Consider the following 26,808-nt stretch of genomic DNA (forward strand, 5'->3'; position numbering starts at 1 on the left):
TTAATGGCACTTTCTTCTTGGTTTTTAAACAGCAGAATCTGCATTTTCACTTTGCACTGGGCCCCACAAATTACATAGCTGACTGTGGTCTTAAGGATTTTTTTTTAATTTAAATTTATTTATTTATCTATTTTTTTACTTTACAATATTGTATTGGTTTTGCCATACATTGACATGAGTCTTCCATGGATGTACATCTGTTCCCCATCCTGGACCCCCCTCCCACCTCCCTCTCCATCCCATCTCTCCGGGTCATCCCGGTGCACCAGCCCTGAGTACCCTGTATCATTCATCGAACCTGGACTGGCGATTCATTCCACAAATGATAATTTACATGCTTCCATGCCATTCTCCCATATCATCCCACCCTTGCTCTCTCCCATAGCATCCAAAATACAGTTCTATGCATCTGTGTCTCTTTTGCTGTGTCGCATACAGGGTTATTTACTAAATTCCTTATATATGCGTTAGTATACTGTATTGGTGTTTTTCTTTCTGGCTTACTTCACTCTGTATAATAGGCTCCAGTTTCATCCATCTCATTAGAACTAATTCGAATGTATTCTTTTTAATGGCTGAGTAATATTCCATTATGTATATGTACCACAGCTTCCTTATCCATTCGTCTGCTGAGGGACATCTAGGTTGCTTCTATGTCCTGGCTATTATAAACAGTGCTGCGAAAAAATATGGAACGCTTCATGAATTTGCGTGTCATCCTTGAGCAGGGGCCATGCTAATCTTTTCTGTATCGTTCCAATTTTAGTATATGTGCTGCCGAAGCAAGCGCTGGTCTTAAGGATTATGAGTTAATATATATAAACTCACTTGGCATAATTTCAGGCTATATGCAAATATTTTATGAGTGTTGCTTTTACTGTCATTATCATTATTTAAAAGATACAGACATTCAGATAATTTCTTTTTACAAAAGCAAAATTTATCCTCATGCTGCTTATAAAGGTATTACCTATAATAAAATGCTTAAAGAGGGTTTATTTTAATAAATGTGAATATTTCCTAGTTATTGTATTTGTTGAGTGGCTATTTAGATATATACCATAATATTCTTTACATGTTACTTCACACATTTGCCTATTTTCTGGCAATCATATATTTATTTTTACCTTTTTGCTTCCCTGGGTTAGGAAGATCCCCTTGAAGAAGGGAATGGACACCTATTCCACTATTCTTGCCTGGAGAATTTCATGGACAGAGGAGCCTAGTGGGCTACATTCCATGGGGTCTCAAAGAGTCAGACACAACTGAACGACTAACACTTTTGCTTTCTAATTTCTAACTTATGTTAGGTGAACCATAGCTGCTTTGCACCATTTGTAATACAGAAATGTTGAAATGGCTCCAATGTACAACCAGAAATTTAAGGATTCTGAAATAACTTATGATCTTTCCTCTAAACACGTTAGCTATCCTCAAGCAAGTATTTATTATGGTGTCTGAAAACATAAAAGTTTTCTCACCAAACATTCATTAACTGATGGACGGAATGGTGTATATCCATACAATGAAATAGTATTCAACAATAAAAATAAATGAAGTGCTGACACTTGCTACATCTTGAGTGAAATTGATTGTGGTGATGATTGTACAACTCTGTGACTACACTAAAAACCACTATATTGTATATTTTGAGTATATGAATACATTCCAGTGACATAATTCAACTTTTTAAAAGGGGTAATTCAGCAATAGAAGGCCCATATTAACTTTTTTCAATCCTACATTTTATCAAGCATGATCAATACTAAAAATTATCAAAATACTACCAAACAAGCAGAATAGTATTAAAATTGTTTGATATTTTAAAGAAAAGAAAACTTCAAAATAAACCCTTTTGCTTCCTGACATTTCAAGTGTCCTCAAATTGTTGGACATTTAGGTTTTTCCAACAGATTCTCCTATTGTTAGATATTAAGGATGTTCCACATAATCTTCTGTGGATGGCGAGAGATTTTACAATGTTGCACCTTAACTCATTTACAAACTTTAAAGAGAAGGAATAACTGGATTCAAAGAAATTAAGATACAAAAGCAACATAAATTGTTGAAGACTTGACTGTCATTTGGCTGTCTACATGAAAACAGGGGATCTGTTACTATCTCTTATCTTATAGAAATACTCATTATATATACAGAGATCAGTGATGTGAGTTATAGGACAGCTTGTAGTAACCAATTAAAAATGAAAACATTGTATTTCTTCAAGTAGTAGAATATTTAAATGAATGACACATTACAGAATACAATATAATTAAAAACAATGAAGCAATGTACAAATAGAGGGTATGGGTAGATCCTTAAATACATTGGTTAAGAAAACAAACAAAGCATATCTCAATATGTACAATGTAATGCCACTTATAGAAATCATGCCTGTTTCAGTTGGGGCTGCTGTAACAAAAATACCACAGATCCAGCGGCTTAGACAGCATTTATTTCTCACAGTTCTGGAGGGTAGGAAGCCCAGGATCAAGATACAGCATCCAGTGACAGCCTTCTTAGTGACTGGTTCATAGATGACAATCTTCTTGCTGTGTCCCCATCAGAAAGTTCTCAGGCTTCTCTTTACAAGAACACTAATCCTTTTCATAAGGACTCCACCTTCAGAACCTAATCACCTCCCAAAGGCCTCATCTCCTAACATTAACACATCAGGGGTTACAATTTTAACATTTTGGATTTTGGGGCACTCATTCAGTCCATAGCACTCTGCCTAAATACAGGGGTACCAATAAAACCCAAATAGATACATACATACATATGAGAATAGACAAAAACAGGCACATCAAATTGCAGTGAAATATAATGTGCATTGCAAACTGTTCATGAAATAACTTTAACAATTCACATTTACCTCAAAAGCTTATGAGTGTGGAATTAATGGGGCTTCCCACGTGGCACAGCAGTAAGGAATTCACCTGCCAACGCAGGAGATGAGGGTTCAATCCCTGGACTGGGAAGATCCCCTGGAGTAGGAAATGGCAGCCCACTCCAGTATTCTTGCCTAGGAAATTCCATGGACAGAGGAGCCTGGTGAGCAACAGTTCATGAGGTCACAGAGTTGGACACGACTGAGCATGCATGTACGTGGAATCAATATAATTTGGCATCAAAACATTTTGAATTATATATATATATATTTGATTTAGAAAGAAAAGTTTATTATTTTTTTTTTCAAAATACTAGAAGAAGAAAGTGCGACAAAATTGGTTTTGGCTGGGATAAGAAGAAAGCAGTAGTTTACAGTAGGTGTCATGAAGACTCTCCAGGGTGGGGTATCTGTCAGTATTCAACTGCTTATCAACAAGGGCCACCAGTTCTACAAGGTTGAGACCCATTTCACTAAAGTTGCTTTCTGAGAAATCTCATCCATTAATCTGTCCTCAAAAACTTTTGGTTTACATCTAACTTTTTCCCTTGATTTACATGTCTTTGAATGATTTCCCATTGCTTACACGTTATATGGCAGAATAAAAACCATGTTCTTGGCTCAGGATTCAAGGGCCTTTTCCAACAAGGTGCTCCTCCCACACAACCAGCCTTGTAGCCACACGTTCCGGGAAACAAACTCACTCAGGACAATGCAGATAGTGGAGTGCACTTTATTACACCGGCAGGCCCAAGGCAGAGTCTCCTCTTAGCCAAGGACCCCGACCAGTTTTGTGAAAACCTTATATACCCCAAGTGTACGTGTCCAAACCCATCTCCGCAAATTCCCTGAAACTAGTCTGAACAAAGGAAAAGAAAGATACAATCAAAGTTAACCTGTGACTCATATGCCTTAGGCCTACATAGATAACAATGGACAATTATTCCCCAATAAGCATAATAGAACACATGATTCTATTCATTTACATAGATAATACAGTTGAATTCAGTTCAGTTGCTCAGTTGTGTCCCACGCTTTGTGACCCCTTGAATCGCAGCACGCCAGGCCTCCCTGTCCACCACCAACTCCCGGAGTTTACCTAAACCTATGTCCATCTAGTCGGTGATGCCATCCAGCCATCTCATCCTATGTCGTCCCCTTCTCCTCCTGCCCACAATCCTTCCCAGCATCAGGGTTTTTTCCAGTGAATCAACTCTTCGCATGAGGTGGCCAAAGTATTGGCGTTTCAGCTTCAACATCAATCCTTCCAATGAACACCCAGGACTGATCTCCTTTAGGATGGACTGGTTGGATCTCCTTGCAGTCCAAGGGACTCTCAAGAGTCTTCTCCAACACCACAGTTCAAAAGCATCAATTCTTCAGCGCTCAGTATTCTTCACAGTCCAACTCTCACATCCATACATGACCACTGGAAAAACCATAGCCTTGACTAGATGGACCTTTGCTGGCAAAGTAATGCCTCTGCTTTTTAATATGTTATCTAGGTTGGTCATAAATTTCCTTCCAAGGAGTAAGCGTCTTTTAATGTCATGGCTGCAATCACCATCTGCAGTGATTTTGGAGCCCAGAAAAATAAAGTCTGTCACTATTTTCATTGCTTCTCCATCTATTTGACATGAAGTGATGGGGCCAGATACCATGATCTTAGTTTTCTGAATGTTGAGCTTTAAGCCACCTTTTTCACTCTCCTCTCTCACTTTCATCAGAACGCTTTTTAGTTCTTCACTTTCTGCCATAAGGGTGGTGTCATCTGCATATCTGAGGTTATTGATATTTCTCCTGGCAATCTTGATTCCAGCTTGTGCTTCTTCCAGCCCAGCATTTCTCATGATGTACTCTGCATATAAGTTAAATAAGCAGGGTGACAATATAAAGCATTGAAGTACAAAAAAATAGAGGAAAACAACAGAATGGGAAAGACTAGAGATCTCTTCAAGAAAATTAGAGATACAAAGGGAACATTTCATGCAAAGATGGGCTCGATAAAGTACAGAAATGGTATGGACCTAACAGAAGCAAAAGATATTAAGAAGAGGTGGCAAGAATACACAGAAGAACTGTACAAAAAAGATTTCATGACCCAGATAATCGTGATGGTGTGATCACTCACTTAGAGTCAGACATCCTGGAATGTGAAGTCAAGTGGGCTTTAGAAAACTTCACTACGAACAAAGCTAGTGGAGGTGATGGAATTCCAGTTGAGCTATTTCAAATCCTCAAAGATGATGCTGTGAAAGTGCTGCACTCGATATGTCAGCAAATTTGGAAAACTCAGCAGTGGCCACAGGACTGGAAAAGGTCAGTTTTCATTCCAATCCCAAAGAAAGGCAATGCCAAAGAATGCTCAAACTACTGCACAAGTGCACTCATCTCACATGCTAGTAAAGTAATGCTCAAAATTCTCCAAGCCAGGCTTCAGCAATACGTGAACTGTGAACTTCCAGATGTTCAAGCTGGTTTTAGAAAAGGCAGAGGAACCAGAGATCAAATTGCCAACATCCACTGGATCATCGAAAAAGCAAGAGAGTTCCAGAAAAACATCTATTTCTGCTTTATTGACTATGCCAAAGCCTTTGAGTGTGGGGATCACAATAAACTGTGGAAAATTCTTCAAGAGATGGGAATATCAGACCATCTGACCTGTCTCTTAAGAAACCTGTATGCAGGTCAGGAAGCAACAGTTAGATCTGGACATGGAACAACAGACTGGTTCCAAATAGGAAAAGGAGTACATCAAGGCTGTATATTGTCACCCTGCTTATTTAATTTACGTGCAGAGTACATCATGAGAAAGCTGGGCTGGAAGAAACACAAGCTGGAATCAAGATTGCAGGAGAAATATCAATAACCTCAGATATGCAGATGACACCACCCTTATGGTAGAAAGTGAAGAAGAGCTAAAGAGCCTCTTGATGAAAGTGAAAGAGGAGAGTGAAAAAGTTGGCTTAAAGCTCAACTTTCAGAAAACTAAGATCATGGCATCTGGTCTCATCACTTCATGGGAAATAGATGGGGAAACAGTGGAAACAGTGTCAGACTTTATTTTTTTGGGCTCCAAGATCACTGCTGATGGTGATTGCAGCCATGAAATTAAAAGACGCTTACTCCTTGGAAGGAAGGTTATGGCCAATCTAGGCAGCATATTTAAAAGCAGAGACATTACTTTGCCAACAAAGTCCATCTAGTCAAGGCTATGGTTTTTCCAGTGGTCATGTATGGATGTGAGAGTTGGACTGGGAAGAAAGCTGAGCACAGAAGAATTGATGCTTTTGAACTGTGGTGTTGGAGAAGACTCTTGAGAGTCCCTTGGACTGCAAGGAGATCCAACCAGTCCATCCTAAAGGAGATCAGTCCTGGGTGTTCATTGGAAGGACTGATGTTGAAGCTGAAACTCCAATACTTTGGCCACCTCATGTGAAGAGTTGACTCATTGGAAAAGACCCTGATGCTGGGAAGGATTGGGTGCAGGAGATGGGGACGACAGAGGATGAGATGGTTGGATGGCATTACTGACTCGATGGACATGGGTTTGGGTAAACTCTGGGAGTTGGTGGTGGACAGGGAGGCCTGGCGTGCTGCAGTTCATGGGGTCACAAAGAGTCGGACACGACTGAGCGACTAAACTGAACTGAACTGAACTTATTATTCCTGTGCCTTCCTTGTGCTCCACCATGAAGAATAATTTAGTATTACTTCCTAATAATTACTCCTTAAGAAATTTTTGACTCCTTATGAAATTTTTGACACCTCAGCATTCTCTTAGACCTGGTATTTTTCTTCAGTTCTGTCAAATGATTTTTCTACAGGTATCAGTTGATGATCCTATTTATCTGAATTATTTTTAATAAAATGTTGTCTAATATCTAACCAGTTTTCAGTTCTTTTTCCAGACATATAATTCAGTCATTTGCTAATAATGTTAAGTTTATTTCCTACTTTCTGATTATTATACTTATAATTTTACTTGAATCTATTAATAAATGTAGTGGAACGTTCTAGAAATAGTTAAAGTAGTGATGAAGGATATTCTTGTTTCTGATGTTAATAGGAATGCTTCTAGTGTTTTCCCAGTTAACAACTGAGGCAGGGTAGTTAGATTTAACCAAGTTCTTAAAGTATCCATGTGTTCCTATTTAAAAACTTCTTTATTTAATGAAAAATGGACTTTTCCACTGAACTGCCTCTACCTTCTATGAAGATGCTCGTGATTTTTTCATTATATAAAACACTGTGGTGAAATACATTATTTCCTAATAGGAAAAATTTTTAATGAAACTTTCCTTGAACTATTAGACTGAACTAGGTATATGTCAACATTCAGATAACTAAGATCATGGCATCTGGTCCCATCACTTCATGGGAAGTGGATGGGGAAACAGTAGAACAGTGTCAGACTATTTCTTTGAGCTCCAAAATCACTGCAGATGGTGATTGCAGCCATGAAATTAACAACGCTTACTCCTTGGAAGGAAAGTTATGACCAACCTAGACAGCATATTAAAAAGCAGAGACATTACTTTGCCAACAAAGGTCCGTCTAGTCAAGGCTATGGTTTTTCCAGTAGTTGTGTATGGATGTGAGAGTTGGACTATAAAGAAAGCTGAGTGCTGAAAAATTGATGCTTTTGAACTGTGGTGTTGAGAAGACTCTTGCGAGTCCCTTGGACTGCAAGGAGATCCAACCAGTCCATCCTAAAGGAGATCAGTCCTGGGTGTTCACTGGAAGGACTGATGTTGAAGCTGAAACTCCAATACTTTGGCCACCTCATGCAAAGAGTTGACTCATTGGGAAAGACCCTGATGCTGGGAAGGATTGTAGGCAGGAGGAGAAGGGGACGCAGAGGATGAGATGGTTGGATGGCATCACCAACTCGATGGACATGAGTTTGGGTGGACTCTAGGAGTTGGTGATGGACAGGGAGGCCTGGCATGCTGCTATTCATGGGGTTGCAAAGAGTCGGACACGACTGAGCGACTGAACTGAACTGAGGTATGTGATGCTTGATTCTTTTATTAAACTTTACTACTGATTTTTGTGTTGATTCATAAGCAAAATGAAATTACAATTTCCTTTGTGCTTTATTGAATTTGGGTATTTTTGTTATACTCACACTTTAAATCATGAAAGCTTTCCTTTATCTAGGTCCTAGAAAAATTTAAAGTGCATTGTAATTAGAAGTTCATTCTAAACCTGCACCAGCTTGGTGATGTGTGCAGGTGGTTTTGATAGGAGCTGACTACTCTATTTCTTCTGTGGTGAACTGTGTAGGTTTTTTGCATGTCTGCAGTCATAGGAATTTATTAAAAAATTTAGGAAAATTCAAAATTTACCATTCTATTTGACTCTTTCAAATATATAATGTCATGGATTTGGACAGAGTTCTCTCCCCCCACCTCCCTTTATCATTTTTATTAGGATATCTATGATTCTTCTGTTTCTTATCTAAATAGTTTTATCTATTTCAATTTTGCACCAAAAAATTAACATTTAGGTTTATTACTACCAACTCTATATCTTCATTAATTTATTTCTTATCAGTTCTTTTTACTATTTTTTAAAAACTTCTTCTAACAATTATGTTGAACACATTTGTCTTTGTTACTTTTGGATTGGAGTCTGTTAAGACAAAGGGAAGTGAGGAATCAGAGGTTAGGTTATAAATGGGTAAAGAGAAATGGTACTTATCTAGAAGCAAACATTTGGTCTAATGATTTTTAAGATAGTCATTTTAAATATATATATTATTTAAATTACAACATACTTGTTGATGAGCATCATTTGGCGAAAATGGAATTTATGGTGCGAAAAAGAACGGGGTTAATCATGAAAGTTAAGCTCTTGAGTAGCAAGAGTGTAAGGCAGTAATTGTATATACTCGATAAAGTTGTTAGTAGGTGGGTAGTTAGTTCATCCTTTGTAAAAGAAGGCGTAATTTTATTTGTAGAAATGAGTATGGTCACTGCTGATGGCTTACATATGGTGTGTGCTCATAAATCCAAAATGAGTTCAGCTAGCACAGTTGTCTCGCTAACATTTTACAGCTTCTTGAGTGTACTCAAGGCATAGGCACAGTAAAGTTCAGGTTTAACTTGGGTTGAGGTTTTGCCAAGTAAATACAAAGAACAAAGATACACACATGAAATTCTGCTTAAGATTTCATGAGATTCATGACCATACATGGTGGGAACTTTCTGCAAAAAGATTCAATAGCACCATAATACAGAACAGCATGAAGCAGGGAAATGGACTTTTCTCATGCTCTTCAGAATTTGATGCTTGTGGCTAACAAGTACAGTAGGCAGAAGCTTTGCTAGGCAGGATAACAAGGGCTATCACTGTCACCTCCTTGTTCTAACAATTTCTCCTTGGCTTTTGGACTAGGCTTTGGGATAGTAGTCACCTCTATGCTTTTCTTCTGTTGGAAGGCATGATTCAAATCTCTCAGGGATGCAAGTGCTGTGGGGTTTTTTTTTTTTCTTTTTCTTTATTTAAGTTTACAAAACACATGCTTATAGAAAATTAAAACATTATAGAAATATACGAAGCCAATCATGAAAGTTCTCCCATAATTCCACTTTCACAAAGCCACTGATAACAATGTGGTATTACTTCCCTATTATTTTTTAGAACAAGTTATCAAAAAAAAAAAATGCTTGTACAACTTACTTTTTCATATAACAGTAAAATTTGGACATCTTATTATTCCAGAGATATTTCTCCCTCTTAATGGAGAGAAACTGAAAATACCATAATATATCAAGCCCTTATTGTTAGGACATCTGGGCTAGTTTTAATTAAAGAACAATGGTGAAATGAACTTGCTGTGTACACTTGTCAGATTATTCATATTAGGCAGTTTCCTAGTAATTTCACTTCTAGTGAAGAGTTGGCCAAAGATTCCAAGCATTTTCAATATACTCTGGAAAACTACCCTCCCTAAAGGCTTAACAGCTACATCCCCACCTAGAGCATGCAAGATGGGACATGTATATTTGGAAATGCTTATTCAAAATTATGGTTTAATTTCTTCATTTGAAACTATAAACTGATTGTTCTTACAATTGTGTTTTCTAACTATAGAAAGTGAAGTGTGATAAATCTTCTTGACTGATAGGGAATCAGGGTCCTAACGACAGAGGCGCAGGCACCAAAAACTTAAATAAAACTTTTCTGTGGAGTCTCTGCAGAAGACTGCAACCCTTGCTATAGCTTCAAACAACTGCTATCTCCAGTTACTTCTCCAGGGTTTGATACCTGTGTTGGTAACCTACTGCTTGTGGAATAAAACTGACACTCAGAACACAAGCTTTCCCTGCCATCACCAGCTGTTCCCATTCAAGGGCAGCAGACAGCTCTCTGTTCCTGGAACATACACCTCTCACACGTCTGGTTTTTCCGTTCACACCTTGCCTTAGAATACCCTTTCCTTTCTGTGACCTCTCAAGACTCAGCTCAAACACCACTGACTCCATGAAGTCTTCCACAATCCTTCCCAAGGAAAATAAAAGGGCTTTTCCTCTGTGTTACCCTGGTTTTTCACTGGCACTTCTATGGTAGTATTTCTGTTATAAGCTACTAAAAGTGGAAGTCTTAAAGGACAGACACATCTTATCTGTATACTTTCTGAACAGTATCTAGTGCAGAACTTTGCAGAACATACACTCAAAAACTGTTGGTGAGATAAACATACATAAGACTTCAAATCCTTTAATCCGAAAATATCAATCACAGATAGCAGTTTTTAAGAGTTTAAGAAAAAGATTACTCTCCTCAAAACATGTCCTACTATAGTAAGCAGTTTTGTAGGTTAAAAAAAAAAGGTTGTGTTTTAATAGAAGTGGCAAATCATTCTGTTTAGGATAGTTATAGTCAAAAAACCCACATATGCTTGATATCTGCATCTTACTTCCTAGGATCTGAAACTTAATTTTAGAAATAAAAACATGGGGGAGGACAGTTCATCATAAAATATGAAAATGCAATGATTCAAGCATGAGTTTTTGCTTTATATTCCTAGCCAGAGCACAAATGACTGGATATTCTCATCAACGCCAAGCTAAAAAGAAACAAAAAAACAAAAACTGGAACCACAACGAAGACAATGTCACATCAAAATCTCTTTCTCTTGATAATTTCTGGCTTCCAGCTGACTGGATGAGTTTCTTCTGTCTAAAAACAGAAACGTAAGTAAGTTAAAACAAAGTATTACTGGTCTCCTTCATATTTAATAAGTTCCTTTCTAACAAAAATAAGGCACTTATTCTAAATTATATTACTTGGCATTATATATTTAGCAGTTCTTTAACAATTTTAAGATAGGTGACAAACTTTTGGCATTATCTGATTATTTTTTAGCTAATAAATATTAAGATAAATATCTAATATCTAATAAAGGATGAATGCATTTGCTACAAATTCAGTTTATGGTTTTTCATTTTAAATCGAATGGTTTCTAGATATTCTAGTAACACCTAAGATTCTGATTCTAGAATTAATTTGCATAGCAATCTATTTTTTTGCTGTTATTCCTAGGGTAAGATTTTCTCAGTAACTCTAATAAGGAAAGTTGAGATAAAATCAAAACTATCTACGGATTTGCTGTCATCAATGAAACCAATGCAATAATCTATGAGCAGACACTATTCAACATGACAAATATTTTAGTATTATGAAGATTATTTTCCCTTCTGATAATTTCAATAGCTTTAAAATGAGAAAATGCCTGGAAAATTGGCAAGGCTGATTTATTCTACTTTAAAATGTCTATGAAATACAGAACTTACTGCTGTATCATCCTCTTTGTACACTTTTATGGTTTTATCAGCTTCAGCTGTTAGTAGTCGACTCTCAGACTGATCAAAAGCACAGGCAAATATTCCCGACTCACTGTCCAGAGACCCAGGCTGCACTGCCGCATGGACCCTCTGGAAATTGTAGCCAGTTCTCCAGTCCCAAAGATGCATAGTGCCATTGTCAGCTTAAAGGGAAAGGTACAGTTAGACCAAGTGTCCCCTCAACAATTCAGCTTGACAAACACTTATTAAACACCCATCATTAGCCAAGCACCATGGAGTTATAAAGATATATAACACACAGGCACTTGAGCTCCTCTTAATATCAATTTGTCTACTTTCATTTGTGCTTAATTCAGAATTTATTATAGATCTCAAAAAGCACCACAAAATGACATTCAACGTCAAAACACACAACCAAACTGTAGGTTATTTCTGGCATAAATCCTTAACTTAGATTTATCAATGTGGGAACTTAAAGAGAACTGAATTATGAAATATGCTATATGTATTATGAATTTGCATGAGTACACATGTTAAACAGGCAAGTTCTATTCTAATATGTCAGTGTAATGACTTAGAAATTTTATTCACTTAAAAAAACAAAAATGACAGACTAAAACCTATTTATCATAAAAATACTTTACCTCCAGATACAAGCACTCCATCAGAATTTACTGTCAATGTGTTAATAATAGCATTGTGACCAGAAAGATTTTGAATGAAACTTCCATCGGGGAATTTCCACTGTTTTATGTTATCTGGAGAACCAGACGCAAATGTGTAACTGAAATAAGAAAAGAATTAGTAATAAAGTAAATCAAGTTAGATACAATGGTGGATTTTTAAAAAATCTTATTATGGCTATATTTTGCATATATCATCAGGATCTATGTAGTTCTGGCAAAATGTTATCATCATACCAAGATAAAAATATCAAGACAAAAACATTTGTTCCAAGTTATATCAGATTTCTAAATTACTTTAAATGTATGATAAGTCCTAGATTGAAGTTGTATTCTCCTCTCATTTCCCCAATGCTCTATACTGAGCTAAAGCAATCAACATACAACCCCCTAAACTCACCTAAAGGGCAAGGGGTGATCTAAGTGTTTTGGAGAAAGCGAGAGAGAAAGCCAGAGGAAGAGAGAGAAGGGAGAGAAGGAGAGAAGCAGAGGCGAGAGGAGGAGAGAAGGGAGTGAGGGAGAGGAAGAGAGGGGGTGAGGACAACAGGGAACGGAAGGACGAGACAAACGCAAGGGAGGGTGGGAAAGGGAGGAGAGGCAAGAGACGACTGTGACCCTGGAAGTGCCGGGGATTCGGTTTGACAGACAGCAGGCTGCGATGTTATGCCCCATCTCTCTGTGAATAATGTCATGACACCTATTTTTTCCTGTGTATATTAATTTCCTCATTATGAAATTAACTATTCTATGTTTAGCCCAGTGTCCAAGAATATTTTTGTCCAAAACATTAAATCTAGCAACTATCAGCTTCCATGACAACATGCACCTGTCACCATGATTTATTTGTATTATCTCATTTGACATCATTTTTCACCATGTAGAAGTTTTCCTCATCTTATGGAGGACATGAAGAAAAATACTTCACAAGGAAAATAAAGGAAATGCAAGCTCATAAATGGAAGAGGTCTGAAACACAACTAAATGACTACCAAAGTAGTACTAATTTTGCTATTTCTGAATTATACTAAGAATTGAAGGAAGAAGAGAAGCTACTTAGGAAAATATACTTACTGTCTTGGATGTAAAACCACAGCTCTGACTGATTTTTTGTGATTTGTTAATGTGACTCTTGTTTTTCCAGCCACCAAATCCCATAATCGTATTGTAGTATCATGGCTTCCTGTAAGGAGAATCCCCAAAATACAGATCAGAAAAAAAGAACGCAAAAGTTAAATATAGTAACACCTGAAGCATTCTTCTACAGACACATATATACAAAACAAAAGTCGTATCAACCTTTGACTAATTGCTTTCTATACTTTCAAAATATTTGGTTGACGTTAATTCTTAAATGTTATAAATGCTTAGTGCACTGGCATCTGGAGAGCCAGAACACACATGAAAACAAATACATACGTCACTCCCTAGTGGAGTGGAAGGCAAAACTCTGATGATTATTCAAATAAAACACAAGGGGAGGAGTTATTTTCTAGTCTTAAAGATTCATTGCTATCAACCATATTTTAAGCAAAGCAAGACTCAAACCAGTTCTAAAAGTCAGGGGGTAGTGTGTCTTCTAACTTTAATTTCTTAGACTGGTAAGTTTGAAACTATAAAATAGCACTTAGAAAAAAAAGAAAACAGCACTTAGTTGTATCTAATAGCAGTACCTTCTAGTCAGACATTACATGATACAAAGATTCTATAATATATAAAAGTTATGACATAAAAACAATGGAGTGAAATGTTACCACAATAAATTTCAAGTGAAGGCAGAAACACTGAATATACAACACAAAGCAAGAATCACGGTAAATATGAAAAGTATATAATCATAATGCATGCTGATATGAACATACTGTAAACTTGAAAAGTACGGATCATACCAGTAATAATTTGTGGTTCCGCAGCCTGACACCTCACTGTAGCCACCGCATTAGTATGTCCAGATAATGTGTGTACACTGGCTTTAGTTCTCACATCCCAAATCTATAAAAACAACACACAATACCATCAATGAAAACGGGTATTCATATCTTCAGGCAGGTAACAAGATCAACTGAAGCATGGGAAATGACTAGAAAACTGTGGACCTGTCTGAATAGAATGAAGAAAGTGTGTAAATGAAATAAGCTGTCACATTTCCGGGGCAGGGCCGCCCAACAGTAGACCTGGTGAGGCCACAGAACTGGGGATGAAGACTATGTAGGGTACTGATGGGCCAAAGTAAGGATCTCGAAATTCTCTATCCAAAAGCACAGACCTCAGGATCGAGTCAGTACACTGCAGGAGGCAGCGTGTGCACAGACGGGCTCCATTCCACTTACCCGTGCGGTTGAGTCTCGGCTACAGGTCACCAGCACATCGATGGTTGGGTGCAAATCCAAGCCATACACGGCACTCAGATGTCCATGGTAGTGCCTTATAACCTAGAAGAGAAAGGAGGAGAGTTACCATTGCTACAGTTGGGAAAGTAAACAGGGGCTCACGATGTTTTCTGTCCTCAGCTCCACACATACCTTATTATACTCGAGATCCCAGCATTTGACTTGCTTGTCTTCTCCACAGGAGAACAGGTACGGGCTCCTCGTGCTCACTATCACCCCCCGCACTGTACTTATGTGCCCGGTTAATGACAGCTTTAACTTGCCACTAGCCAAGTCCCAGATCTGCAATCAAAACATATTTAATTTTATTCTTGCTGATTATTTCAAAGCAAATTTTTAGAACCTTGATGTTAAAATTGTCTTCAAAAGTGAAAGATAAAACCATAAAAATTGCGAAATAGCCCCATCACCAAAAATAAAAGCAGGGGAAAGAGAATTAAAAGGCATGCTCAAATTGGGAAAGTATTTGCACAGATGACAAAAAGTTCTTAATATATAAAAGGTATTGATAGCAAATGAATGAATACTGAGGTATTCAATTAGTCAAGGATGGCATCAACTGAAAAAAATCCTGAAAAGTAGCAAACAGAGTATCAAAAAGTTCAACCTCACTACAAATTTTATATAGTTTTTTTTTTCTCAAAAGATTAATATTCATTTCTACTTATGTGTGCTAAGTTGCTTCAGTCATGTTCAACTCTTTGCAACCTTATGGTCTGTAGCCTGCCAGGCTCCTCTGTCCATGGGATTCTCCAGGCGAGAATACTGGACTGGGTTGCTATGCCCTCCTCCACAGGCTCTTTCCAACTCTGGGATCGAACCCACATATCCTGCACTGCAGGCGGATTCTCTACTGCTGAGCCACCAGGGAAGCCCATTATATTAGTAGGTTTTTTTAAAGGAACCTAAGTAATGTCCTGAAAAGGATCCTCTCACATGCTGCAAGCATCAATTCACCCATTTTGGAAAATTTAACTTTGGGTGTCAACTTCAAGAATGTCTGACCCTTTTAATACTTTTTCTGACAAACTGTAACAAAACAATACAGAAAATTTAAAATACAGAAAAAGCTTTAGGCACATACTAATTACACATAAGCATTGCTTATGATAGTGAAAAATCAGGAAGCTAAAAACTTTAATGTCCAACAGTAGGAAAACAGATTACAGAGTATCCAATGATAACAACACTATAGAAGCACTTAAGATGTTCAAAGGAGGGGTGGATAGGCAGTTTGGGATTAAGAGATGTGAACTAGTATATATAGAACTGACAGATGACGAGGTCCTAATACATAGCTCAGAGAACTATATTCAACATCCTGTAATAAACCATACATATATATATACACACACATAACACACACACACGTATACGGGGCTTCCCAGGTAGCACTAGTGTATAAAGAACTCGCCTGCCAATGCAAGAGACGTAAGAGACACGGGTTTGATCCCTGGGTTGGGAAGATCTCTGGAGGAGGGCAGGGCAACCCACTCCAGCATTCTTGCCTGGGAAATCCCCATGGACAGAGGAACCTGGCAGGCCGTCTCCTTCTCCAGGGGATGTTCCCGACCCAGTGACTGATCCCACCTCTTCTCCATTGCCAGGCAGATTCTTTGCCACTGAGCTTAACACACTGTAAATCAAGTATACCTCAATAAAATAAATTTTTCAAAAAGATACTCAGTTTTTTCAGGAATATGCCTTTGATATAATATTAAGTGAAAAAAGGGATTCCCTGGTAGCTCAGCTGGTAAAGAATCCGCCTGCAATATGGGAGACCTGGCTTCGATCCCTGGGTTGGGAAGATCCCCTGGGAAAGGGAAAGGCTACCCATTCCAGTATTCTGGCCTCGAGAATTCCATGGACTGTATAGTCCACGGGGTCTCAAAGAGTCTGACACAACTGAGCGACTTTCAGTTTCACTTAAGTGAAAAAAAACCTGGGACAAAATTACATATTGAGCGTGAATTTTAAAAGAAACACATTTATAACCACAGGAAAAATGCTCAGAAGAAAATGCACATACACATACACAGAGAAGTAAAAAATAAATTTATTCAAATATCTGACAGTAATAGGATTATGTATGGGTCTACATTCTTTTATTCTCCTTTACATTTTCCACATTTTTTTAATAGATAAGCCTGCTTTAATTTTGTAATCAGAAGAGGAGAAAATATGAAGGAATTACTTGGAGATAGTCAGCATGCACTATCTAGAAAAAAACTGTTGTTTAAATACCACTTCGGAGAAGGCAATGGCACCCCACTCCAGTACTCTTGCCAGGACAATCCCATGGACGGAGGAGCCTGGTAGGCTGCTGTCCATGGGGTCGCTAAGAGTCGGACACGACTGAGCGACTTCACTTTCACTTTTCCCTTTCATGCACTGGAGAAGGAAATGGCAACCCACTCCAGTGTTCTTGCCTGGAGAATCCCAGGGACGGCGGAGCCTGGTGGGCTGCTGTCTATGGGGTCGCACAGAGTCGGACACGACTGAAGCGACTTAGCAGCTTAGCAGTAAATACCACTTTCTTAGACAGATACTTATTTGGGACATTTAACTGGCACAAATTATTTTAACAGGTAATAAATTTTACTGCACACTCAGGTCTAACAAATCAGAGAACTACAACAGCAGTTACCCAGAGGAAATAACTTAAAACGCATTAAAATTACATGGCAAACAAAAAGTCATATTTACTTTTTCCTTCTTTTCTTATTACCTTTATAGTTCTGTCAGCAGATCCAGTAACAAACCACTGATTTCCAGGTTCCACAGCAATACATCGAACCCAGCCAAGATGCCCACTGATCACCTGTGTTAGGGAAAAAAGATAGAATGAGCAAGCTCACTACACATACACTAAAGAGGATTCAGTTTCAAGTCATCGTGCTTATGTTAAATTTCATCCAATCTGACTTGCCCTACCCCTATCCTTAAATGATAAGTTTATAAGATTAACTGCTAATTAGATTTTAAAATAAGTGTTAAATTATCTTCAACTGGTGAATGGATGAATATACAAACTGTGGTATATTTATACAATGGACTACCACTTGACAATAAAAAGGAATGTATTAATATATGCAACAACCTAGATGAATCTAAAAGCAGTAAGCTGAGTGAAGAAACTCACCCTCAAAAGAAATATACTGAATTTACGATACAACTGAAAAGCACAACTATGACAGAAAACAGATGAATGGTTGGCAGGGTGGGGAAGGGTGTGATTATAAAAAACAGCCCAGGAGTATGTGTGAATTGATAGAACTTCTAATTATCCAGATTGTGGTAGTGGCTACCCAAGTTTATAACCTACTAAGATTTATTAGATCTATACACCAAAAGAAGTCTGTTCTATGGTATGGTAACATGTACTGCTGTATGTTTCCTACTATTTACATTTTAGTTAATATTTGGTACATCTGAAAAGTCCTGATGCATTGATTTTCTCCTTGACCTTCATAAACACATCCCTAAATTTCCTTGTCTGCTCTCCATTCAGGCGCTTTCTATCAATATCTCATACTACATTCTATACAGAGTATAAGTATATAGCTTCTCCTTCATGAAGGCTACTTTCCATGATATCTTTTAAGATAGTGCCTAACCCCCTTCCCCCGAACCCCAAACTACCAGCTGTCATATATTCACTGTTTCCTCTTTATTCGAGTCCTTGGCTCTTGTTCAACTGGAAAGCAGGGATCATGTTTCCTGTAATGGAATAACAGACAGATTCACTCACTCTGTAGAGTTTCCACGGTGGGTGCCACTGGGGTTTTGGCATTGTAGGGGCTTTTTTAGCCATCAGTGCAGAGTTCTTGGCATTGCCACCCTCCATAACAACCTAGATAAGGAACAGATTACATTATTATTAAAGATATCATATCTACAGTTTCATGTTATCAATTCTAAAATGGAAAGTCAAAGAGAGGATTTATGAAAGGTTTTTTTCCTTAAATGAAAGAAAGCTGAAAAATATTTGCATATCTAGAAAATGAGTCTAAGACTTCCAATCAGAACTATATGTTCTGCTTGTTAATTTTGACTTTAAAACACAAAAAAATCTCACGAGGCAGAACCTTAGCATTGAAAGCACGTATCACTGTGCATGGGTTCAAAACCCAATTCTGTCCATTACCAGCTGAAGACCTGAGGTAAAAAATTAAGTAATTTCTGTGCCTCGTTAGTAAAATGAAATAACAGCAACTACCCTATGGTTGCAGTGATTTTGGAACCCAGAAAAATAAAGTCTGACACTATTTCCACTGTTTCCCCATCTATTTCCCATGAAGTGATGGGACCAGACGCCATGATCTTAGTTTTCTGAATGTTGAGCTTTAAGCCAACTTTTTCATTCTCCTCTTTCACTTTCATCAAGAGGCTTTTTAGCTCCTCTTCACTTTCTGCCATAAAGGTGGTGTCATCTGCATATCTGAGGTTATTGATATTTCTCCTGCAATCTTGATTCCAGCTTGTGCTTCTTCCAGCCCAGCGTTTCTCATGATGTACTCTGCATATAAGTTAAATCAGCAGGGTGACAATATACAGGCTTGACGTACACCTTTTCCTATTTGGAACCAGTCTGTTGTTCCATGTCCAGTTCTAACTGTTGCTTCCAAAATCACTGCAGATGGTGATTGCAGCCATGAAATTAAAGACGCTTACTCCTTGGAAGGAAAGTTACGACCAACCTAGATGGCATATTAAAAAGCAGAGACATTACTTTGCCAACAAAGGTCCACCTAGTCAAGGCTACGGTTTTTCCAGGAGTCATGTGTATGGATATGAGAGTTGGACTATAAAGAAAGCTGAGCACTGAAGAATTGATGCTTTTGAACTGTGGTGTTGGAGAAGACTCTTGAGAGGCCCTTGAACTGCAAGGAGATCCAACCAGTCCATCCTAAAGGAGATCAGTCCTGGGTGTTCATTGGAAGAACTGATATTGAAGCTGAAAATCCAATACTTTGGCCACCTCATGCAAAGAGTTTAATCACTGGAAAAGACCCTGATGCTGGGAAGGATTGAGGGCAGGAGGAGAAGGGGACGACAGAGGATGAGATGGCTGGATGGCATCTCCGACTTGATGGACATGGGTTTGAGTAGACTCTGGGAGTTGGTGATGGACAGGGAGGCCTGGTGTGTTGTGATTCATGGGGTCGCAAAGAGTCGGACACAACTGAGCGACTGAACTGAGCTGAACCGAATCCCATACAGTGATTCCAAGGACTATGACAGAGTAGTAAGTGCTCTACGTAAACCCCTGTTTTTCTTTAATTAACTATAAGTGGATTAGTGCCACTGCCTTTGTCATATTTTAACATTATTGATTTAATATTATAAAAGAGATTGAAAGTTCCTTCTATTTATCTCCTACAAAAGTATTTCAAGACTATCTAAGGGTATCCTGCTGCTGCTAAGTCACTTCAGTCGTGTTCGACTCTTTGCGACCCCATGGACTGCAGCCCACCAGGCTCCTCCGTCCATGGGATTTTCCAGGCAGGAGTACTGGAGTGGGTTGCCATTGCCTTCTCCGATCTAAGGGAATACTAGCTGATATAACCATCTACTGCTAGCATCCCATCCAAAAAACACTGAAGTCTGTAAAATGCCTGCCCTCAAGAGGCTTACATTATATCCCAAGAAGGCAGAAAGTCTGGGCAGATCCTGGGAATGGAGGCTAAAGAAAAAGTGGTAGGAGGACTACAAATTCATTCACTTCATAAAGCAACTGCATAATAAACTGAGGGAGTAAAGTCTATACTTATTTCAAGTGACAGCATAATAAAGCAAACGGTATTTTCACTTATTCTTTCTACAACTACTTTCATCGATAACATCAGCTGCCATTTACTTACAAACAAATAAATTGTATATTTTTAAATGCTCATTTATAAAATACTAGCTGTATAGCCTGTGAATACTATGATGCTAATAGCACTCAACTCGAACACTATAAACCAACTGAGAGCTTAATAGAAGCACTTCACATCTAACACACACTAATACAACACTAACACAAGCTGCAGAACAACAGCACTTGTATTTTTAATACTGGGTAACAAACAGCAACATCACAGTATCCTCATCAAAGTACCTGTCACGCCCAGCATACAAGTAACACACAGGATTAACAGAACTTCTTTTGTCAGTTCACTAGCAACTTAAACTTTAGGGCTATGAAATACTAACAACAAGCTCAGGAAGAAGCTGCCTGCTATTGCAGGAGACCTGGGTTCAATCCCTGGATCGGGAAGATCCCCTGAAGAAGAGAATGGCAACCCACTCCACGATTATTGCCTGGAAAATTCCATGGACAGAGGAGCCTGGTGGGCTACAGTCCACGGGGTCACAAAGAGTCAGACACAACTGAGCGACTAACACTCACTTTCAGGCTGCGATTTACTTGAAAAATTCCAAGGAAAATGTTCATTTATTTAACACTTAAGGTAAGACTCTTAGAATAAAGGGAAACAGGTAATATGCTCCAAAAGTTAGAAACCCGCAGCATGATGTGATCTGACACAAACTCACCGCCCCTGCAGGCTGCGATCGGTCAGAAGCCCCAGGATGTCGATATTCACCGCCAGCAGGTACAGGACGATTTGCATCAGCTCTGAGGTAAAAGAAACACCACACTATAAGTAAGTAATGCCTCCAGTCACGTGTTCTGCAGGACTGACTCTTTTTTAAGTTTTTGTAAGCACTAGTAAAGGAAAATGTCACATAATACATAATTATAAAGAAACAAACTTAAATATGAGAGAAAATGTAAGCAGTAAACTATGCTTTCAAAATCTTTGTAATTTAGAAGCATAATATTTCCTACCTGGCTTGAGAAGCAGGTAACGCCACAGCTAAGGACTGTGCAGCTGATTCACTTGGCATTCTTTGGATCTTAGTGTCTGCTGTCAAAGCAACTCCTGTTAAAATTTGAAAAAATCAACTGTTTTTAGTATCTATCTTTGCTTTCACTTATATGCATTTACAATAAAAAACTGGAGGAAGACATGCAAAAAAGGAAATGGTAATTATCTCCAGGTGGTGATATTACAAAAATTTTTATTATATTTTGCAGGTCTTTTGTTTTTAACTCTTCTGTAATAAATATTGCCCAATGTATACCTCAAATTTATCTCACATATTTAATCAAAATAGCTTGATATGAACATAGCCCAAGATAGTAGTTAAATTTAACACATAATAGTTAAATCTCTATTATCTTAGGATACTACTTTCAAATATAAAAATTAAGCAGTTCCTCAAATACTAACAAAATGTTTCCAAGGGTAAATGTAAATTCCTACAACAAAAAGCACCAATTTATCTATACTTTCAATATGGTGAATTCTGTCCTCTAAAATTACCAGAATCTAGATATATTAAGCTTTGTGTCCTCCATGCTGTGATTCTGGCCACTCTACTTGTATGGACACACACAACATAGACAGAATATGTTTCTATGATACCTGCTTCTACACTAACACTTTCAACACTTTTATGAGCTTAGCAATATTAACATGTCTAACTAAACCTCCAGGTAATAAGCTTGTCTTAGCCCGGAGCAGTCTTTTGAATTCTTAGCACAGTGCCTGATGAAAAATAGGTGCTTAATTTAGTTTGCAGAATGACTGCATATGAAACGTATGTTAATTCTTATCTAAAATGCTCTGCCTGAATACCTGGCTTATCTTATATTCTACAGGCAATGGGGATCATATTATTGGCTCATTTATGGAAATATAAGTGACAATAAGACATTTTCAAATATAACAGTTCACTTACCAGGTCCTGGTGGATAAGGATGTGTACCTGTCACCAAATATTCAACCTCTTGTCCTACTAAAAAAAAGAGTGAGAAAGAAAATTCATTAATGGTAAAATTACCTTATTTACATGTACTATCTCTTTTAATGAATTAAATAATATTAAATTATCAACTGGATTTCTTAAATTTTCCCAACTAACCAACTCTCAGAAATAAGGTAAGTTGATCATTTTTGTTTTGTCTTCTGGAGACATATACACAGCTATTTCCTTGGCCATTTGCTGATGTGAGGTCAAGAAAGCTTGTACGTTTGTCACATAGCAGTGGTGTATAGGAAGGCATCCTGCCAGGTAATAATCCACTCAGGCCTATCTTCTAAGAAAATGGTTTTCCTGTGGAACCTTGGATTATCTCTATTCACTATGATTTCAGTACTTAATATCATCTTTCTGAATTAGAGCCAAAACAGATAGATGCCCTCTCCACAGGTCAGGAATTTTCCCTTTAGTCTCCACTAAGACTATCCCCATATTCTAAGAATCTCTGTCATTATCATAACATTTTCAATTTCATATAAGGAAAAAATTCACTAAGCAATAATCTCACTCACTAATGAGGAAATAAGGACTTCCACTATAATCTTGGTAAAGCTGTTAAACAGGGTTGTGATTCTAATAAGTCCTTCCAGGAGGAGCACTAATAAGATATTCTCATTTTTCTATTTTTAAAATTCACATTTAAATCCTCACATTTCTGACTAAGCCACACTCACCTTGATTGGCAGGATACTGTTTGTGTCCATATGAATCTGATGCACTCTGAGGGACTTTCTCTTTAAGATTTTCTTTGGAAGTAGGCATATGCAACACAGGACCATATTCATTACGCAGCTTGATTGCCATTTTCCGTTTGTGACTATTTAATAATTACAAACACAAAAATGTATCTTTGAGTACTTTAAATATATTTAAGAATGTAAATATATTCATAGATAGCTAGGACACAAATTTTTAAACAGCTTAAGCTTGCCTAATCTTAATGTAGAAAAAGTTTCTGGTAAGATTTTAAAGTTAAACAACATTTTAAAAAATTTCCAAGTGCATTTCCATACTTTGTTCACAATCTACCACACAGCATCCATTAAGCTGAGTATATTTTGGTTTGTTAACCAATTATAAAAAAAATCTTTCATGCTGATTTATCAAAGGTCTAACTGATTTTAAAATATATAGGAACTAATATATCCTTTAAAAAACTTCAGAGTCAATATACTTCCCTTCATATGTCTAAATGTAAAAATACAGTAAAAGCTTCTATAGTAACCTTTCCTGGAAATATTTAGAAAGACTAATTTAAACTAATCCAAGTACTTCAGTATTTTAGAAAGAAATGCAAGTACTATGCTACTTTTAAGGACAGCCCACTTTGTTAATTAAATATAAATGCTTGTTTGAGGAATTAGGTAGATTTTGAAGGAAGGGTAAAGGACAAAGCAGGAATGCTGCACGTAATGCAATCCCAGACTGCAGCTGGAGATGCAGAACCAAAACTATGCCACCACTCAAAATCTTCATCATACTAACGAGAAAAGATGGGAGTAGAGGTACTGGCCAGGTACAATTTCAGCTCAGCAAGGCTCTGAGAGCAGCGGGAAGCTGAAAGCACATACAAAGTGATTGATTATAAAATATAACACCTAAAAGGGATTCTCCTAATTACTGGGTATTTGTAAAATGCAATTAATTAATGGGAATTTTTCTGTAAAAAGCCAAAAAAAGTTAAATCAGCTTAAATTATGCCCAAACGTCATTCATTACTAATAGATCTCCTAAGAATTAGTATTACTCACTAATTTGTAAAGGTTCCCCTCTCCCTGCTCTCGTCCCCCATTATTAAAAGTTGAAATATTCTAGCAATTGAAAAGGAACTATCCCTACCTCTCTTCATCCAAAGGCACAGGTTTTCCATTATCAGCCACAAACATGTCATGGGTTCTCTTCAATGACCTGAACACAAGCGTGTGTACAGAATGCTTCTGTACCTCCTAGAAAGAAAGGGAGTAATTACATACCTAGCTACCAATTACATACATCATAATCTAAACTGAAGCAAATTAATTATAAACTTTACACCTTTAAATATGTAAAACTTTGTACCACACACCACAACTATTTATAACAAGCTACAGGAGTCAAGTCCAGAGAAGAGGAGGAAGCTCCTCTTGGGCTATAGTCCCAGATATACCAACTGAGTGATGCCTGAAATCAGTCATTGATTCAATAAACATTTACTAAGTTCCTATTAAATGAGAGCCAGGTATTGTGCTAGAAACTAACAACAGAATAATGAAAAGGCAGCCACCGTCCCTGTGCTCAAGAGGAAACAGATAAAAATAGGGTAAGTAACTCCACATTTTAATAAGCGCTATGAAGGAAACAAGCAGGGGGCTGAGACAGAACAGAGCAAGACCTTAGGCTGCTTATGAAAGGTCTCTCTGAGGTGGCAGCTAAGCAGAGAAGGAATCGGTCTTGCACAAAATAGAGGTAAGAACAATCCAGGCAGGACTTCTCCAGTGGTACAGTGGATCAGAATCTGCCTGCCAATGCGGGGACACAGATTCCATCCCTGGTCGGAGAAGGATCCACAGGCCACAGAACAACTAAAGTCCCTGCGCCACAACCACAGGAGCCCGAGCGCCTAGAGTCTGTGGTCGGCAAAGAGAAGCTACCGCAATGAGAAGGTCCTCATTGAAGAGAAGCCCCTTCTTCCCTGCAACTGCAGAAAGCCCACACGAAGGAACGAAGACCCAGCGAAACTGAAAAAATCAATCAATCAATCAAAAGAAAAAAAAAAATCCAGGCAAGGAGAAAAAGCCATATACAAAGGCGTTCTGTAACTGAAATACTGCCAGAAGCTGTAGTACCTAATGTAGTACATAATGTACAGTACAGAAGCTATAAAACATAGTATATGTTCGGTGAGAAGGAGGGTTAGTGATGCAAGATGAGGTTGTAAGGACAGACAAGGTCCAGGTAAGTTGTTTTTTATACCATTGCAACGGTGTGCATTTTTGCTCTAGTTTTACACAGGGCCACTAAAGTCTCATGCAAGAAAAGCTCGATCAACTTAAACACATCAATCCGGGGGGGAAGGGCGAGGGATGACAAACGCGGAAGCAAAGAGACCTACCACCTAAAAGCAAACGCATCAGTGCTGGTGGAAGATGATGTGGTCTGAATTCAGGTGATGACAGTGGGCCTAGACAAACAGCCAAGAATTCTGAGATAAGATGCTAACAGAATGATTGTTCAAGCTAGGGGGCAATGCAAAAATCCAAGAATGGCAGGTTTTCCCGGAGAAGAGCTGAAACAGGAGACAAAGTGAAGACCAGAGGAGACCACCAGTCAGGACACAGAGTCACTAACTCTACCTAGCAGACGGCGAGCACCTGTGGTCAAACATCGATGCTCGATAAAAGCCCCGCCTAAGAAGGCTGTGACGAACTCCGTACCCAAGGACCGCGTGAAAACTGGAGTAATTACCTCAGGCTTCCCGCCTGGAAGGGCTTCCCTCACAGCTCAGTTCGTAAACAATCCGCCTGCAATGCAGGAGACCCCGGCTCGATTCCTGAGTCGGGAAGATCTGCTAGAGAAGGGAAAGTCTACCCACTCCCACCCACTCCAGTATCCCTGGGCTTCCCTTGTGGCTCAGCTGGTAAAGAATCCGCCTGCAATGCGGGAGACCTGGGTTCGATCCCTGAGTTGGGAAGATCCCCTGGAGAAGGGAAAGGCTACCCACTCCAGTATTCTGGCCTGGAGAATTTCATGGACTGTACAGTCCATGGGGTTGCAAAGAGTCGGACACGACTGAGGGACTTTCACTTCACTTCACAACTCCGGCTTCTCATCCTCCAGAAAACCTTACGAGACCACCTGGTCTCGGCCACACAGCCTCCCCTCGCGGCCACTACTCTCTCCAGTCCCCAGACTCCCAAACCCTCGACCGCCCACGCCCGCCTCCGAAGAAACACAATCCAGAAGCAGACGGCCCCTGAGCACCCAAGTGTCACTCTACCTCGACCATGGCTCCGCCGTCTGTACAGCCGCTCCAGCAGGTAAGAAGCGCTGCTCTACAGACTGGACAGAAACCGCCGCCACCACGGCTCAGCCCCTTCCGGAACTGCGCTTCCTGGCCCGGATGTGACGCAGGGCTCCGCGCAGGCGCGCGGGCCGCTCGCAGGCCTTCCGGGGTGAAGCGG

The 26,808-nt window shown here is 38.7% G+C and overlaps 1 protein-coding gene and 1 non-coding gene across 8 annotated transcripts; both read right to left on the reverse strand.

Moving 5' to 3' along the window:
* Positions 1–683: 683 nt before the first annotated feature.
* On the reverse strand, positions 684–790 carry LOC145528008 (U6 spliceosomal RNA). The gene has a single exon (XR_014070088.1). It is a non-coding gene; the product is annotated as a U6 spliceosomal RNA (small nuclear RNA).
* An 8,585-nt stretch (positions 791–9,375) lies between these two features.
* On the reverse strand, positions 9,376–26,731 carry PLRG1 (pleiotropic regulator 1). 7 transcript variants are annotated; one of them, XM_081543231.1, is made up of 16 exons: positions 26,625–26,731; positions 24,488–24,594; positions 24,134–24,205; positions 23,323–23,465; positions 22,568–22,621; positions 21,612–21,705; positions 21,317–21,398; positions 18,528–18,629; positions 17,505–17,597; positions 14,909–15,058; positions 14,717–14,818; positions 14,276–14,378; positions 13,461–13,569; positions 12,351–12,490; positions 11,695–11,888; positions 9,376–11,080 (listed from the first exon to the last, which is right to left on the reverse strand). In XM_081543231.1, exons 4-16 carry the CDS (start codon positions 23,450–23,452, stop codon positions 11,021–11,023), a joined length of 1,413 nt encoding a protein of 470 aa, XP_081399357.1. In that variant the 5' UTR covers positions 23,453–23,465; positions 24,134–24,205; positions 24,488–24,594; positions 26,625–26,731; the 3' UTR covers positions 9,376–11,020. The 7 variants fall into 7 exon arrangements, with proteins under 7 accessions (XP_081399357.1, XP_081399356.1, XP_081399351.1 ...); XM_081543230.1 differs by having other exon boundaries at positions 22,568–22,624; XM_081543225.1 differs by having other exon boundaries at positions 24,130–24,205.
* Positions 26,732–26,808: the final 77 nt, after the last annotated feature.

This window comes from Giraffa tippelskirchi, chromosome 11, assembly GCF_054371585.1.
Source record: "Giraffa tippelskirchi isolate mGirTip1 chromosome 11, T2T-mGirTip1v1.2.pri, whole genome shotgun sequence".
Taxonomy (NCBI): Eukaryota; Metazoa; Chordata; class Mammalia; order Artiodactyla; family Giraffidae; genus Giraffa; species Giraffa tippelskirchi.

What these genes read in the sequence shown, in the direction of transcription:
- PLRG1 (XM_081543224.1), bottom strand. Translation starts at nt 24,539, where the DNA reads ATGACATGTTTGTGGCTGATAATGGAAAACCTGTGCCTTTGGATGAAG. An exon ending in TTACCTGCTTCTCAAGCCAG is followed by an intron (nt 21,399 to 21,611) that starts GTAGGAAATATT and finishes CTTTTACCTCAG; the next exon opens with AGCTGATGCAAATCGTCCTG. An exon ending in CACCGTGGAAACTCTACAGA is followed by an intron (nt 17,598 to 18,527) that starts GTGAGTGAATCT and finishes TCCCTAACACAG; the next exon opens with GTGATCAGTGGGCATCTTGG.